Consider the following 16,443-nt stretch of genomic DNA (forward strand, 5'->3'; position numbering starts at 1 on the left):
CTAAACCCAACCCTAACACCCTAACACCCTAACACCCTAACACCCTAACACCCTAACACCCCTAACCACCCCTAACACCCTAACACCTAAACACCCTAACAACCCCTAACACCCTAACACCCCTAACACCCTAACACCCTCAACACCCTACACACCCTAACAACCCTAAACACCCTCACACCCTAACACCCTAACACCCTAACACCCTAACACCCTAACACCCTAACACCCAAACACCCTCACACCCTAACACCCTAACACCCCTAACACCCTAACACCCTAACACCCACACACCCGTAACACCCTAACACCCTAACACCCTAACACCCTAACACCCTAACACCCTAACACCCTAACACCCTAAACACCCTAACACCCTAACACCCTAACACCCTAACACCCTAACACCCTAACACCCTAATCACCCTAACACCCCTAACACCCTAACACCCTAACACCCTAACACCCTAACACCCTAACACCCTAACACCCTAACACCCTAACACCCTAACACCCTAACACCCTAACACCCTAACACCCTAACACCCTAACACCCTAACACCCTAAACACCCTAACACCCTAACACCCTAACACCCTAACCCCTAACACCCTAACACCCTAACACCCTAACACCCTAACACCCTAACACCCTAACACCCTAACACCCTAACACCCTAACACCCTAACACCCTAACACCCTAACACCCTAACACCCTAACACCCTAACACCCTAACACCCTAACACCCTAACACCCTAACACCCTAACACCCTAACACCCTAACACCCCTAACACCCTAACACCCTAACACCCTAACACCCTAACACCCTAACACCCTAACACCCTAACACCCTAACACCCTAACACCCTAACACCCTAACACCCTAACACCCTAACACCCTAACACCCTAACACCCTAACACCCTAACACCCTAACACCCCTAACACCCTAACACCCTAACACCCTAACACCCTAACACCCTAACACCCTAACACCCTAACACCCTAACACCCTAACACCCTAACACCCTAACACCCTAACACCCTAACACCCTAACACCCTAACACCCTAACACCCTAACACCCTAACACCCTAACACCCTAACACCCTAACACCCTAACACCCTAACACCCTAACACCCTAACACCCTAACACCCTAACACCCTAACACCCTAACACCCTAACACCCTAACACCCTAACACCCTAACACCCTAACACCCTAACACCCTAACACCCTAACACCCTAACACCCTAACACCCTAACACCCTAACACCCTAACACCCTAACACCCTAACACCCTAACACCCTAACACCCTAACACCCTAACACCCTAACACCCTAACACCCTAACACCCTAACACCCTAACACCCTAACACCCTAACACCCTAACACCCTAACACCCTAACACCCTAACACCCTAACACCCTAACACCCTAACACCCTAACACCCTAACACCCTAACACCCTAACACCCTAACACCCTAACACCCTAACACCCTAACACCCTAACACCCTAACACCCTAACACCCTAACACCCTAACACCCTAACACCCTAACACCCTAACACCCTAACACCCTAACACCCTAACACCCTAACACCCTAACACCCTAACACCCTAACACCCTAACACCCTAACACCCTAACACCCTAACACCCTAACACCCTAACACCCTAACACCCTAACACCCTAACACCCTAACACCCTAACACCCTAACACCCTAACACCCTAACACCCTAACACCCTAACACCCTAACACCCTAACACCCTAACACCCTAACACCCTAACACCCTAACACCCTAACACCCTAACACCCTAACACCCTAACACCCTAACACCCTAACACCCTAACACCCTAACACCCTAACACCCTAACACCCTAACACCCTAACACCCTAACACCCTAACACCCTAACACCCTAACACCCTAACACCCTAACACCCTAACACCCTAACACCCTAACACCCTAACACCCTAACACCCTAACACCCTAACACCCTAACACCCTAACACCCTAACACCCTAACACCCTAACACCCTAACACCCTAACACCCTAACACCCTAACACCCTAACACCCTAACACCCTAACACCCTAACACCCTAACACCCTAACACCCTAACACCCTAACACCCTAACACCCTAACACCCTAACACCCTAACACCCTAACACCCTAACACCCTAACACCCTAACACCCTAACACCCTAACACCCTAACACCCTAACACCCTAACACCCTAACACCCTAACACCCTAACACCCTAACACCCTAACACCCTAACACCCTAACACCCTAACACCCTAACACCCTAACACCCTAACACCCTAACACCCTAACACCCTAACACCCTAACACCCTAACACCCTAACACCCTAACACCCTAACACCCTAACACCCTAACACCCTAACACCCTAACACCCTAACACCCTAACACCCTAACACCCTAACACCCTAACACCCTAACACCCTAACACCCTAACACCCTAACACCCTAACACCCTAACACCCTAACACCCTAACACCCTAACACCCATTGCATGCCAAACCCCCCTCCAAAAGATTGAATTTAATCAAAATTTCCCTAGATCTAACCAGTTAGGTCACCTAACCAGAGATTTCCATGGAATAGGCCGCCTTCGGCGGCTTAAAACACTTGCCTAGGCTTAACCATCGATTCCCATGGAATAGGCCGCCTTCGGCGGCTTAAAATCCTTACCTTAGTCTAACCGGTTAGGTCCCCTAACCATAGATTTCCAAACAATAGGCCGCCTTCGGCGGCTCAAAACACTTGCCAAAGCCTAACCATAGATTTCAATGGAATAGGCCGCCTTCGGCGGCTTAAAACACTTAACTTAGCCTAACCGGTTAGATCGACCTAACCAGGAATTTCCAAGGAATAGGCCGCCTTCGGCGGCTAAAAACACTTGCCTTGGCCTAACCGGTTAGGTCCCTTAACCATAGATTTCCAAGAAATAGGCCGCCTTCGGCGGCTTAAAATCCTTACCTTGGCCTAACCGGTTAGATCGACCTAACCATAGATTTCCAAGGAATAGGCCGCCTTCGGCGGCTTAAGACACTTACCTAAGCCTAACCGGTTAGATCCCCTAACCATAGATTTCCAAAGAATAGGCCGCCTTCGGCGGCTTAAGACACTTACCTAAGCCTAACCGGTTAGATCCCCTAACCATAGATTTCCAAAGAATAGGCCGCCTTCGGCGGCTTAATAATCCTTGGCTTGGTCTAACCGGTTAGGTCTGGTTAGGGGGCGTTAGGTGACCTAGCCGGTTAAGGTGTATCGCGCACCCGAAACATGATCAGAACCGTCGGTTAGGTCAGTTAGGTCATCGCGCACCTTATAGAGGCGAAAAACGGGTCTACCTAACCTTCACCTAACCAGCAACCTAACCTCAGCCTAACCAGCATCCTAACCTCATCCTAACCAGTTACCTAACCGGTTAGGTTACATTTTCAGAAAAATTCTCCTTTTTATATATATTTTTTTTGTAAAAAAAATGCTAAAACTCCTGAATAAATTTTTTTTTAAAGTCCTTCAAAACCAAGCAGAATGATCGCTTTAAAAATGAACATTGCTTCTTATGCAAAAAAAAAAAAAATCCTCTTGGAACGACATTCCTTGTAAAACAAATTTCTCCAAACTATAGCCACAATTTAAATGTTATTAATAAAGATCTAAGGAACATTTATCTCTTTTTTTTTTTTACAATATAGGCAAGCAGACCCTTTTGGTTTAACGCATTACCAAGCATTTGCAATCTCGTTACAACTATAATGCGCTATTCTGAATACCAGAACATAAAAAATAATTATTCTAAAATAATCATAAATTATTTCAACAATATGGACCACAATGTTTAAAAAAAAAACCTACAGTAACGTTATTTCTTTATATCACTAGAACACACAGTTTTTTTTGCTCCTTTACCAAGAGAAACGCTCTCCTCCCGGAGAAAGCCCCCCCTCCAAGCAAAGAAACCAATCCCTCCCAAACAAAAGTCCGCCGGACCCTTGAGCCAATCACGCTCAAGTCTCGCTGTATGTAAACAAGCAATCCGTGGCATATACTTGCGCAATGGATTGTGCAGTCGCTGGACAGACCTTGATGTTCGCTGCATGCCCCTCACGGAGCGTCCAAATAATATGAGTCACAACGTAGGGCCACGGCGAAGAAGACCCTTGAACCACCGAAGCATATACAGGGTGATGGGAGACTATAGCGCTCGATGATAATGTAGTGCCAACATGAAATGGTCCAATAGATGATTAAGAAAAATGAGAACATGCTAGTTGTAGCAGAAAGAGGTTACTAAAGTAAAAATAATGGATGGAAAGTAAGAATATTCCAACTTTCCATTCATTATTTTTACTTTAGTAACCTCTTTCTGCTACAACTAGCATGTTCTCATTTTTCTTAATCATCTATTAGACCATTTCATGTTGGCACTACATGATATTGACCTATCTTCGAGTTTCCAAACATGAAATCTGCTATTTTGGCTTCAAATTCTTCCTGCATTTGTTTCACCGAGCCTAAGGGCCAGTGTCATCATATCCAACATAACTGTAAAAATCTGAAAGTACACATTTTGATTGGCCATTTTTCTTATGTTGGATATGAGACTTGCTGGCAGCGGAATATAGATTTCGTATTAACTATAGCAAATTTTACTATAGTCAGTTTTCCATTTAATTAAACGTAGTAACCAAAATTAATTGAGTAAAATGACAAAAGCAATTAAACTAAAATAAACATTAAATTGTAACTATCTACGCTTTTATTAAAATGTATAGTAAGTGCTTCATAGTTACAATCCTATGTTCCGCTGTTAGAGAGAAAAACACTGTACTTCTTTTATGAATTAAACCTCTATGCTCCATGTGCGAATTCATATACATACATATGAAACTTCAACATAAAATTTAAATAACGGGCATAACGGCATGCAAGGTAACACAGTGTGAAAAAATAATACTCCTCAAATACTCTCGATTATCCCACAAAAGAATACTTTAAATTTCAAAGTAGGTTAAGTGTTCTTCTATTTACATGAAAATTGTTCTAAACATTGTATAATATAAACATAGTAAACAAAGCCTATAAAATAAAATGCTACGCAGTGTCATAAATTATACAGTAAGATCTTTTAGAAAAAGAGATACATTTCAAATATCAATTTTAACAAGCTCAGAATATAGTTATTCTAGATTTGCATCTCGTAAAAAGAATGTAATAAAAGAGAAAAATGAATATGTTGCTTCTGAAAAGTTGGATTGCAGTGAAACAAAATTTTCACTGAAAGTTGGACTACACCACACAGATCTTTCAGAAAAGGTTCTTCAACTGGAATCTGCAGATGAAAGTATAAGGAATAAAGAGAAAACAAATAAGACATTAATAAAACCAAAAGTAACATTTACCGCACTAAAAGAAAATGATAACATATTAATGTAAGACTATAATTAAAACAAAAAAAGGTTTTCCAAGCCTAACCTATCTTATTAAAAGCAAAAGTTCTCTGGCATATTGAAACCTTTAAATATTTGTTTTAGATCCACATTGAGTGCTACTAAAAATCGCAAAATGCGAGAGAAAAATAACTTAATACTTTTAGAAGGTTACAGGCTCATTGAAGATGCAATTAAAGCTGGTGAAATTCCAGAAAAGATCTTTTTTAATAATACCTATGATTTAAATAGACTTAAGATACCTAGTGAGACAAAACTTTATAAAGTTCCATATCGCTCTTTAAAAACCTGGTCAGACTTGACAACCTCTCCTGGTATAATGGGTAAATATTTATAAAGGAATTAGCTTTGTTCTTGTTGTTACTGCTTTTTGTACTTTTCATCAATAATGTATACTTTATCCAAAACTTGATATTAACTTTGCAAGAAGAATGGAGTATATAAAATGTAGATAACAAAAACATCTATTATTTGAATTAGTATTGATGCAACTCAAATATTAAATCTATGATACTATTTGTAGCTATTTTTAGAACACCCAACATTAATGAAATAGCTTCAGCAGATGATACATTGCCAATTACAATTATTTGCGATAATGTAAGAGAGCCTGGAAATTTAGGTTCCATATTAAGAGCTGCAGCTGCTGCTGGTTGTATGAAAGTGATATTGACTCAAGGTAAATATTGTTATAAATTATTTTTATTTATTTCTTAATTTAAGAACAAACTTATTAATTAGGTTGCGTAGACCTTTGGAATACAAAGGTATTACGTGGTGCAGCAGGAGCGCATTTTCGGATACCAATATACAAAGATGTACGAATTGATGACGTTCTGAATCATATTGAAAATGAGTCAAATATTTATCTAGCAGATAACAAAACATTTACCAATGAAGGATCTTTCCCTAAGTCAGAAGACGACATGCACCAAAATAATGATCCCAAGAATGCATTAGCAAAAAAAAAAGAGGATAGAGAAATATTAGAGAAACAATTATTGGATATTCCTGTTTTGCCATATTTTAAAGTAGACTTTGTTCAGTCAAGTATTGTTTTAATCATCAGTGGAGAAACAGAAGGTTTAAGCTCAGAAACTATTCAGTTTATATTAGAAAAAAAAGGCAAGAGAATTAATATTCCCCTTACAAATGACGTGGAAAGCTTGAATAATAGTATGGCATTTGGAATATTAACATTTGAAATAAGAAGACAATTTTTAAAACTGCAAAGTGCATTAGAATGAAACAGTTCTTGCACAATCTATTAAACTTTATTTCCTTTGTATTTGCCTCAGACACACTAATCTTTGTAAAAAATAAATTAGTATTTTTTACATTGTAACAATAATTTCGTAATTTTTATGATTGTGAAATAATATATTTTAGCATAGTCTCTACCATATACCTATTTTAATTACATTCAACACAGGTATAGATTAATGAATTTAAAGTAATACTAGATGGCAGGCCAAATATCACTTCACGTGATCTTTATTTATTTACATTGATTTACAGTAAATGTAAAAACTGACATCATGCATTGTTAAGGTAGTCATAATGCTGGATTCATACTACACAAATCAAAGTCAAACACTTGATATGATTTAATTTAAAAAAGAAAGAAAAAAAAGTCTATGTTATAATTGGAAAATAATTGATTATGAAGTATTCAAAAATAGTTTTTTAAAAAATACTAGAAAATGTACGATACTTGAGCAAAATTCTAACATGATCTTATAATCTAAAAGAATATATGAGAAGCAGTGAAGATTAATTCCTTTGATTTGATTAAGTTTTCAAATTGAGAAAAAAAAATAGATTTCTGAGTATGTTTTCCAGTTTTAGAAAATTGAAGTAGGGAAATTTAGGGCATGTACAATAAAAATGACTCCCCTTGAATAAAATCGAGTCAAAAATATAATATTTTTTCGGCAATAGTTAATTTTAAAGAGAGACAAAGAAAAATATAGAACTTAAAATTGTATTGAATGTACAACTATACTATATTCATTTATTTGTCATTGTGTATTAATTAACTCTTTTTGTATATTCCATCACTAACCTGTCAACTATAATAACAGAAGTCTTTTATTTCAAAATTAAGGGATGTTTGACTTCGACTAGTATGGTATCAATCGCGCAATAGATAATAGTATCTCGGCTGTATTTTTTGTATCACTTTCCGTAAAGACACTATTGTGTTTCTTGGTCCAGTGCTATGATTACCTTAAGGACTCGTTTTTTCTCTCGGTTTCACATCCGTTTATACCGTCTGACACGTTGAAACAAAATATAACAGAATCGTAGATTACATAAAATAAGACGCTAAAGTAATTTTCATCCCTCTTGTCTAGGAAACAGAACATTTACAAAATAACATGTTTCAGCAAAATGGATTAATTCAAAGTGAGAAACAATTGTATCAATGGCATTAACCATTTGAAAGTGGTACTAAAGTAGCCATGAATTTTAAATTGCGTATTCTTGTAACATATCTCGAAAGTTTTTCAAAATATTATATTAGCTCCATTATGGAATAATTATAATTTCTTTAAATTTCCGTATAGCAACTGCAAAATTAGTCTCCGCACAATCTTTATGGCAAATGACTTTCCGCGAAAACGGTTGAAGCTTTGGAAAAAAAGTTTAGTTCAGCATCGTGAGTAAAAGTTCTCACGTATCTAATTCTGCTCAAAGTATTATTCGTACCCATGTGAAACTTATTAAATAAAATTAACAATGAATTTATGTAAAGTATCAGAAATTACTTCGTACATTGATCAATAATGTAGTCCTCACTGTGCATAGTCCTTTTTTTAAATCTTTCGGTAGCCAGTATTCTAATATGAATGTTTGAAATAATTACAAATATATATTTCAACTGGATTTTCATAAGTATAATAGATTTAAATATATACGAAAAACTTTAATAAATTAAAAGCAGCTTTAAGTCTCATTAGACAATCAATATTATCGTGTAACAATTGCTCAGCTTTATCCTCAAATCCGATTTAAAAACTTGTCTGGATAAGCTCTGTTATTTTGCTGGTCATTCGATCGCAAATTAACGATGTTGCAACGTCCGCATTGCCCAGGGGGAATCTTCAATTTACTAAGTTAATATTTACTACACGAAAATATTGATTGTTTAAGGGTTGCCGAAGCTTGTGTATCTATTACTGGTTAAATAGGATGAATGAAGAAAGAAAAGAAAGAAAAATATCTGCAGCAAGAATGTGACAATTTTAACATATATAGTTCAATAGCCTTAACATTTGACAGTTTGTACAATAATGGAAAGACTCGCTATATTCATAAAAGGCTGATATTTTCATATACTGCATTTAACAGTTTCTATCAGAGGAAGGAGTTTTTACAAACAGTTTATTAAATTAAAACAAATTATCCAATATCCTAGAGTCAATTTTACATATAAGAGAAGAAACATTTTGCAGTTAATAAATTTTAAGTAAACTTCATTTGCCTATCCCAACTAGCGCTTCGTCCATAAGCTCATCGTCGGTTATACAGGGAGAAGCTGAATGTGGAGACGGGGGGATGACTCTAGGAGAGGGAGCGGGACTTTTAACAATATGTACACTAACGGATGGACTCGGAGGGAATGCTGGAGGCGGTGGTGGCGGTGGTGGTGTATTTCTACGCACAGGGGCAGCTTGAGTCATGGCTCTTTCAGGAATGCTCGTTATACTTAAACTTTTCGAAACTTCTTTTGGCGTAGAAAAGTCAAGCAGCATCTCAGCAGCTTCTTGCGATGTAGTCGCAGGTATTTCCGATGTACCCATTTTCACCAAATTGGATACCGTCTCTAGAGGCACAATACTACTTATAGAAGTTGAGGTAGAAGAAGTCGATTGCTGCTGCAACTGTTGCTGTTTTTTCTCCTCCATTGGTTTGTTATACTTACTTAAAATAGTATCTGACGGCTTTGTGCTAAGATTTAAGCTCTCCGAACCACTTTTACTCACACCGCTATTGTTTGATCCACTACCACCATTGCCACTTATTGTGCTACCATCACTCATTGGTGGTTGAAACACTGATTTTGGAGTTATTAAAGAATCAGAACCTTTCTGTAATATCGTCATAACTGCTCCACTGTTGTCTCCTTCATCCTTTCCACTGACAGAACTATTTAATGCGTTATTTAAAAATTGGGAGTTAGGCCTACCAACACCAGTTTCCTTAGAAGAGGTTTCTCTTAATTCATTATCCGAAAGCTGCATTGAAAGATTCGTCGGAACATCGCACTCGTGCGAACTTGAAACTGAAGACGGTGTCAACATCAGACCGCTTATGCTTTCCGTTTCAAGATTAAGTGGTAAAACTGTAGTTGGCGGTAGTGATAAATTATCTGCTTTCAATTGAGAATGGTCTCTTCTATTTTGGTTAGACGAAACTTGATCATCCAAGGATAATTTTGTAAAAGACGACGCGCCACTGGATAATACTGGATGTTTTCCTTGATCCGAAGCCTGTTTTGAAGATAAATTGTCCAGAGGTTTTGAAGTTTCTGGCATAATTTGCAGTTTATCTGATGACTTTTTATCAGCAGAGTCCGCGTTAGCACGAGCAGAAAGTTTTGGTATTTGAAAATTTGTATCGAGTTGTTTCATGAGACCTTCTACAACAAGCTGCGGTGGCAAACTTGGTAGATTTGAAATGGATGCATGCGCAGCAAGTAACTTAAAAGCCCGCTCACTCTCACTCTCCTCCCTAATTCCTGATGGACTAGATTTTCTTACATCACCCATAACTTTTGGTCCGAATATACTTTTATCCCCGGATTTCGGGATCCGAGGCTTATCACGATTTCGACTAAGGTCCGTTGCACCAGAATTACTTGTTTTAGGTGATCCTGAATTTTTCGAAGATGCGCCTCTCATAAGTCCACTGCTTCCACCTGATGTAGCACCACTAACGGTACTTACAGTACCATTACCACCATTACCTGTATTTGACCCAGAAATTGATTTTAATGCTGATAGAACTTTTTGTCCTAATAAATTAGTTTTTGCCCCAGTTGACGACAAGTTACTTAATTTTGGAGATGTTTGCGATTGGGGCTTTTTCGAAGATTGCTGACTTGAGCTTATACCAGACTTTAAACCTGTATGTGTTTTAGGAGAACTGTTGCCAGAAACAGAAGCTGCTGAGGTTATCGAAGAAGTTCCTGAAGCGGCTACCATGGACGAAAGTTTCACGTTACCACTAGATTTTGAATCTTTCGTACGAGTTTTATTAATTGTAATTTTCATACCATCGGAGCTATGTTTTACCATATATTCTGCTGGATTCTTAGTGTCAATGGACGAGTTTTTACCAAGGCATTTACTTTCCATTACTTTATTAGAAGATCCACTTAAATTTCGATCCTTCTGATTAATCGAACTACTACTATTGTTGCTGCTACCACTGGTGCTGTTACTACCACTACTGCTACTAATGTTACTGTTATTGGGGTTTGAACTATTAGGTTTTGTTCCACCATTGCTACTATCATCAGTGCAATGTTGTGCATTTTTCAGCTTGTCGATGACAGCGCTCAGAGAGCCTTTCCTGTTTCGAGCTTGCTGCTGCGCTACTGCAGATTTTCCAATGTCAGAACCACTTGGCGGTGGAGTGTTATCACCGCTACTTGGCAAATTCGATTGAATTTCAGTAACAGGTACTAAGCTCCCTTCCAATTGCTTTGATGACTTGCTACTAGATGCTTTGGTTTTTGGACTTTGGTGACCACTGGATCCTCCAAAATTTAACGATGACGAAGTTTTTCGTTCCTTATCGCGTGCAGACTCTTTACTCGATGAGGACGATGAAGACTTCACTTTAGATTGCACTGAATCGCTATTTTTTCCTGAAGGCGAGTTTGCTGCAGATTTTAAAGCAGACATACTAGGTTTGCCCGTGCTTGTTGAAGTACCATGTTTTGGCGATGAAGTTCCATGCTTCGGACTCACATTAGCAGACACTGGATTATGTTTTGGACTACTGCTGTAAACAGGCGAATGCTTCGGACTTTGTACCGGCTTCGTACTACCTTGCTTTAATGTAGGACTAGACTTCCCAACAAGTGCTAAGGAACTGGTGTGTGTTGGAGAGGGACTAAATTTTCTTAGCGTTGTTGCTGGTGATGATGGTCTTGAACCTAAATTTGGAGGAGACTCGGTTTGCTTTATGCTAACAGATACAGGCTTAGATAATGGATCCTGTTTTGAAGGTAACTTATCAGGTGGTGGCCCCATGGGACCATCTTCCCTTTTCCGCTTTCTTCGTTTCTCTAATTTTGCTTTATCATCTGCTTTGCCTTTAGAGCTTTTCCTTTCCTTACGGTCATCCGTTAATGCTTTTGCCGTAGTTGGGCCAGCTATGGGTGTAATGGTAATTGAACTTGGCAGATTAGTCTGTGGCGCCGAAGTTATAGGAAATATTTCGATTCCCGGGCGCCTTTCCAGACCCATTCCCGTTAATACAGAATTATAATTCGGTGTCGTGCCTAAACTACTGCCTGAAAATGGAGTTATGCTTACTGATGGTAGCACTATATTTTTACTATCTTCGAAAATCGTCGGACTCTTTTTCTCTTCGCGCTTTTTTGGTTTGCGTCTTATGAGTTCTTCTACATCTTGAAAATCATGTACTTCCATTATCTCACTCTCATTTTCTATATCATAATCTGAGCTTTTATCCGTACCCATAATGTCTGCCGAATCCAAGTTAGAAAAATCTAAACCCGTTGTCATGCTGGTTGCTGAGGTAGGGGTCGATGCTCTTGTGTCAGTAATATTCTCTCGGCCGCTTGTTGGTGTTCCGAGCGGAGTAGAATCTGAGCTTGAACTTTCCAATAAAATTTCACCGTCTTCTGCTTTCTTTTTAGGGCTTCGCCATAAAGTATCTATTGTTTTTCTCTTACGAGTTTTTTTAGGTTTTTCATTAATAGGGCTTGATACAGAATTTTTTGCTTGACCTAACAAAGCCCCTAATTGAAGAGGATTTAACATTGCAGTTGTCGTATCGGCTTGGCCGGAATACGACGGAAACCCGATACTATTCTCCGCTCCGGCATCTAAAAAAGACTGCTGCTGTTGTTGCACCTGCTGTCTTCCAATCATTCCATTTCCATTATTTAAACCAGGCTCTTGTCTGATTTTGGTATCTCCATTTGTAAAATCTGGTATACCACCGGATCCATTTTGATTATTTTGATCTTTATTTGGACCCATATTGATATTATAGCTTCCGTTACTATTTCCTATCGAGTGAACATTAATAATATTTCTACCTTCCCAAATTTTTATAAGCGTTCGCATGGTTAAAGGTATACTAAGACATTTTTGTAAGATCTTTTCCGCCAACTCGGCTGTTTGTTCGGTATTTGCCATACTTAAACCATATAATTTACATTTTAACGCAGATATATCAGTTAAATCTAACTCTGCAGTAGCCATGGTTTCTTCAAATGGGTGCTCAAGACTTATAGATATGTGCTGCCATGACAATGCACTTATCTCAAAAATGGTTGCGTGTTCTGGATCTTGTCGTGCCATCGGTCTTACGCAACTCATTATTAATGAATTAAAAAGTGCTTGTTGTCGCAAGTAAATAAGAATCTGTGGAACATGTCCTGGATGAGTGAAGGGTATACTACTTACTAATACACCCTCCATATTTTTATTTTCCATCAGAAAATAGCAATGTTGCTGATCCGGCAGGGTCTATAAATTAATAATTTTAAATAATAACCGTAAAAGATAATTGCTAGATACTTTTTTTTGATTCAACCCCTTACTGGGTAGAAGAAAGATTGAGTTTAACAAACCAAAGTATAAAATCATCGCATAGCGTTCTTCTGGCATAGTTAAGAGTAAAAAAAAAAAGGATCTTTTGATGACATAATTTATTGATAAAATGCGATCTGCCAATAATGCCGTTCTGATTAAAACCGCTAAGAGTTTTGCATTTCGAACCTTACCACCACTATTGTATCAACAGTGCTTATCTGGCAATTTGAATAGCTCTCTCTCTCTAGTATCACAGTTAGTGCACCAAAAAACCCTTCAGATTTATGACATTTAAAAATTAACAATCGGCTTATTGGCGTGTAATGCTTTAATGCCCAATAAAATCCTTATCCAGTAAGAGGTTAATAATTTAATTAATACTCACAACATAAAGTCCTCTATTATTTTTACAATCTAGTTGTCCATCGCTAGTATGCTGTACTATTAAGCTGAGTAGTGGATGAGATGCAGAAACATCAGTACATTCCAGATCAGTAACTTTTTGTATTCGTTTTAATAGCTCCACACACATTGGCATTTTGTGGGCAAGCTTCAGCACAAAACACGCAGGTAGCATTGATGAATTTGTACCAGACAAAGTTGCATATGACGGTGTGCTACAAACAATGTTTATATAATTAATATTCTTCTATTTTTACTTATAGTAGTTTCATCATCAATGGTACAGCTTAATGAATAGCAGAAATGCAGTGATACAAATATAAAAAGGCAATGAAACAATTAATAACAAGTAATAAAATGATTAATAAAATAAAAGTTATGAAACATTAAAAAAAAAATTAAATATTAAAATTTTCGACTGGCCATGTTGTAAGAAATTTTTTTTTTAAATCAGACAGTTCGATATATATTTTTGCAGCAAAGAGAGATCAATACTGTTTACTTTTAAAACCATTTACAGAGTCTACCAAAATATTTTTAGAAGAAATGTAAAGTCTGGAAATAAACAAAACTCAAAATTAATGAATTGTTTAAGCCTTTTTCTCATATATGTTGGTTGGTGTATAGCATATTTTAAAATCTGCTATTAGATTTTGAACTACTTTAAAAATAGAAGAAGCTTTAAATTAAATTTTTATTTATTACCCTTTTCCAGTAGAGCTACGATTTATGGTTAAAATACTTGACGTTGGCAATTTGTGTGCAGTAGATCCTTCCATACAAATTGTAGCAGAGTGACCAATTTTTCTTTTTATAATAGTTTCTGGATTTAATAAATCACAACTATGTTTTTCTTGATCAATTAAATCATAAGGAGATACAAAATATGTTAATTTCATTGCATGTCCTCCTTTTCTTCTTTCTAAAATTCCTGTACCAAAAATAAATATTTACCTGTTATGTTGTACACAAAAATTAAATAGAAGATACTAAAGCACATAACTCATTAGTATGTACTTAAAAATGCTTTAAAATTTTTTGATATACCACTTTGTTATTCAGTTAAAAAGTTGACAATTTACCTAACTATATAACAGATTTTTTTATCAAATATCCAGATCACAAAGCCTTGAAGTAATAATTGCATTTGAATATTTTTTTTAATTAACATAGGGAGTGTTTCTTTTCAAGATATTGTGCTAATTTGATATCATACTTACATAAAATATTAAAAAAGTTTGGAAATGTTGAAATATTTTGAAAATTTTATAAGTCTAAGGAAAAATTTTTGATACATATGTATAGTATTTTTAAAAATCTATTAGATGGTGGCATTATTTTATCATTTGTAAAGTAAGAAAACAGATTACATTTTTTTTTTAAATAAAAACCTATATATATATATATTGTTATATATTCTAATAAGTTGTCTTAAGAGATTTTCAAAAGAGTATGTTTATGTCATATAGGGCAGTCAACCTGGTGTAAAAGATATAGAAATAACATTTTTTAATTACTCACCAACTGGACTCTTATGTACAAGATTAAAGGTATCCTTCATAAAAGTTTGTTGTAGCTGTGCCAATGCCCCTAAGTCTGTTTCTAATGATTGTAATGCACTAAAGGCTTTACATTTTACTTTTTTATCTGCATTTAGTTGATAAATCGAAGCTAATCCCTCAAGCTGTGCTGTAAAGTCTACAAAATCTCCTTGAGATAGACACTTTACTAATACTTCACAACTCTAAGAATGAAAAATTTAGTTTTTTATAATCACAAAGTAGATTTTATATTTCTCAAATAAGTACCTGTTGTTCATTTTTTCCTTCATGATGAATTTTAACATCTTTAACAACACCTGTTGGCTCTAGAAGAACTTCTAAGAAAAACATATCAGACGATATAAACAATTCAGTTCCAGGTGGTCCAGGAATCATAAATTTGAGCCTATGATAATAAATTTATTAATACAATTCTAACCCTCACAAATTGAACAAATTAATTACTTGATCATACCCTAACTGTCTAGTAAGGCTCTCTAGACGTTCTACCATTGACTGAAGAGATGTTACTTTTATGGAATGCTGCAAGGTATCTAAACATTTTTGAAGTTGGTTCTTTTCTACACTATCAAGTGCAAATCGCTTATCCTATGCAAAAAATAAAATCATCCAATTTTAAACTAAGTTGCTCTACTATTCTGTTTCATTGTAAAGTAATTTAAAAGTTTTAAACTTACCAACATAGCCATTCGCATGTTTTTAGCAGTTTCTACAAGAGACTTAAAAGTGGAAGACTTAGACCTTAACTTTTCCATCAATAATTCCATTTGCCATTCTTTTCCCTTATCTATGTTGGCACCCCCACTAGGACAATGCTGCCCAGCTATAAGCAGAACAAAAACATTTAATCATTCTCCTTAAAAAATACTAATTCTTAAGTATACTTAGAAAAAAATGTACGATTACCAAGGGTTTTCTGTCCATTTTTTTCATCCATGTCCTTCTGTTTAGAAAACATGGATATTATACAATCAACATTGTTTTGTAATTAGCAAACATTTTAAGCAACATTACTTTGCTATTAGCATTGCATTATTTTATATTTTTTCTTTTTACATTAGTTAAGCTGCTGAACATACAATGCACTAAATCTGCAGCTCATTGGTATTGGTTAAAATGCATATTTTTTAACATTCTTTCACACCAGTAAAAGAAATCAGAGAAACGGAGAATCGTTTGAAAA

At 36.8% G+C, this 16,443-nt stretch overlaps 2 protein-coding genes across 3 annotated transcripts; one reads left to right on the forward strand and one right to left on the reverse strand.

Moving 5' to 3' along the window:
* The first annotated feature begins 4,718 nt into the window (after positions 1-4,718).
* On the forward strand, positions 4,719-8,957 carry LOC136784814 (rRNA methyltransferase 3A, mitochondrial). 2 transcript variants are annotated; one of them, XM_066745727.1, is made up of 4 exons: positions 4,719-5,476; positions 5,579-5,817; positions 6,018-6,173; positions 6,236-8,957. In XM_066745727.1, exons 1-4 carry the CDS (start codon positions 5,136-5,138, stop codon positions 6,739-6,741), a joined length of 1,242 nt encoding a protein of 413 aa, XP_066601824.1. In that variant the 5' UTR covers positions 4,719-5,135; the 3' UTR covers positions 6,742-8,957. The 2 variants fall into 2 exon arrangements, with proteins under 2 accessions (XP_066601824.1, XP_066601825.1); XM_066745728.1 differs by having other exon boundaries at positions 6,245-6,803.
* On the reverse strand, positions 6,955-16,307 carry MED1 (Mediator complex subunit 1). Its single transcript, XM_066745724.1, has 8 exons — positions 16,167-16,307; positions 15,938-16,083; positions 15,715-15,848; positions 15,507-15,645; positions 15,220-15,442; positions 14,404-14,629; positions 13,682-13,913; positions 6,955-13,230 (listed from the first exon to the last, which is right to left on the reverse strand). The coding sequence occupies exons 1-8, from the start codon at positions 16,216-16,218 to the stop codon at positions 8,974-8,976; spliced, it is 5,409 nt and encodes a 1,802-aa protein (XP_066601821.1). The 5' UTR covers positions 16,219-16,307; the 3' UTR covers positions 6,955-8,973.
* Positions 16,308-16,443: the final 136 nt, after the last annotated feature.

This window comes from Prorops nasuta, unplaced genomic scaffold (assembly GCF_024137725.1).
Source record: "Prorops nasuta isolate Cenicafe-Biocafe unplaced genomic scaffold, Cenicafe_Pnas_1.2 PNAS00073, whole genome shotgun sequence".
Lineage (NCBI taxonomy): Eukaryota > Metazoa > Arthropoda > Insecta > Hymenoptera > Bethylidae > Prorops > Prorops nasuta.

What these genes read in the sequence shown, in the direction of transcription:
- LOC136784814 (XM_066745727.1), top strand. Translation starts at nt 5,136, where the DNA reads ATGCTACGCAGTGTCATAAATTATACAGTAAGATCTTTTAGAAAAAGA. An exon ending in GAAAATGATAACATATTAAT is followed by an intron (nt 5,477 to 5,578) that starts GTAAGACTATAA and finishes TATTTGTTTTAG; the next exon opens with ATCCACATTGAGTGCTACTA. An exon ending in GAAAGTGATATTGACTCAAG is followed by an intron (nt 6,174 to 6,235) that starts GTAAATATTGTT and finishes CTTATTAATTAG; the next exon opens with GTTGCGTAGACCTTTGGAAT.
- MED1 (XM_066745724.1), bottom strand. Translation starts at nt 16,218, where the DNA reads ATGTTTTCTAAACAGAAGGACATGGATGAAAAAAATGGACAGAAAACC. An exon ending in CGTAGCTCTACTGGAAAAGG is followed by an intron (nt 13,914 to 14,403) that starts GTAATAAATAAA and finishes CATTGTTTGTAG; the next exon opens with CACACCGTCATATGCAACTT. An exon ending in ATAATAGAGGACTTTATGTT is followed by an intron (nt 13,231 to 13,681) that starts GTGAGTATTAAT and finishes ATTAATTTATAG; the next exon opens with ACCCTGCCGGATCAGCAACA.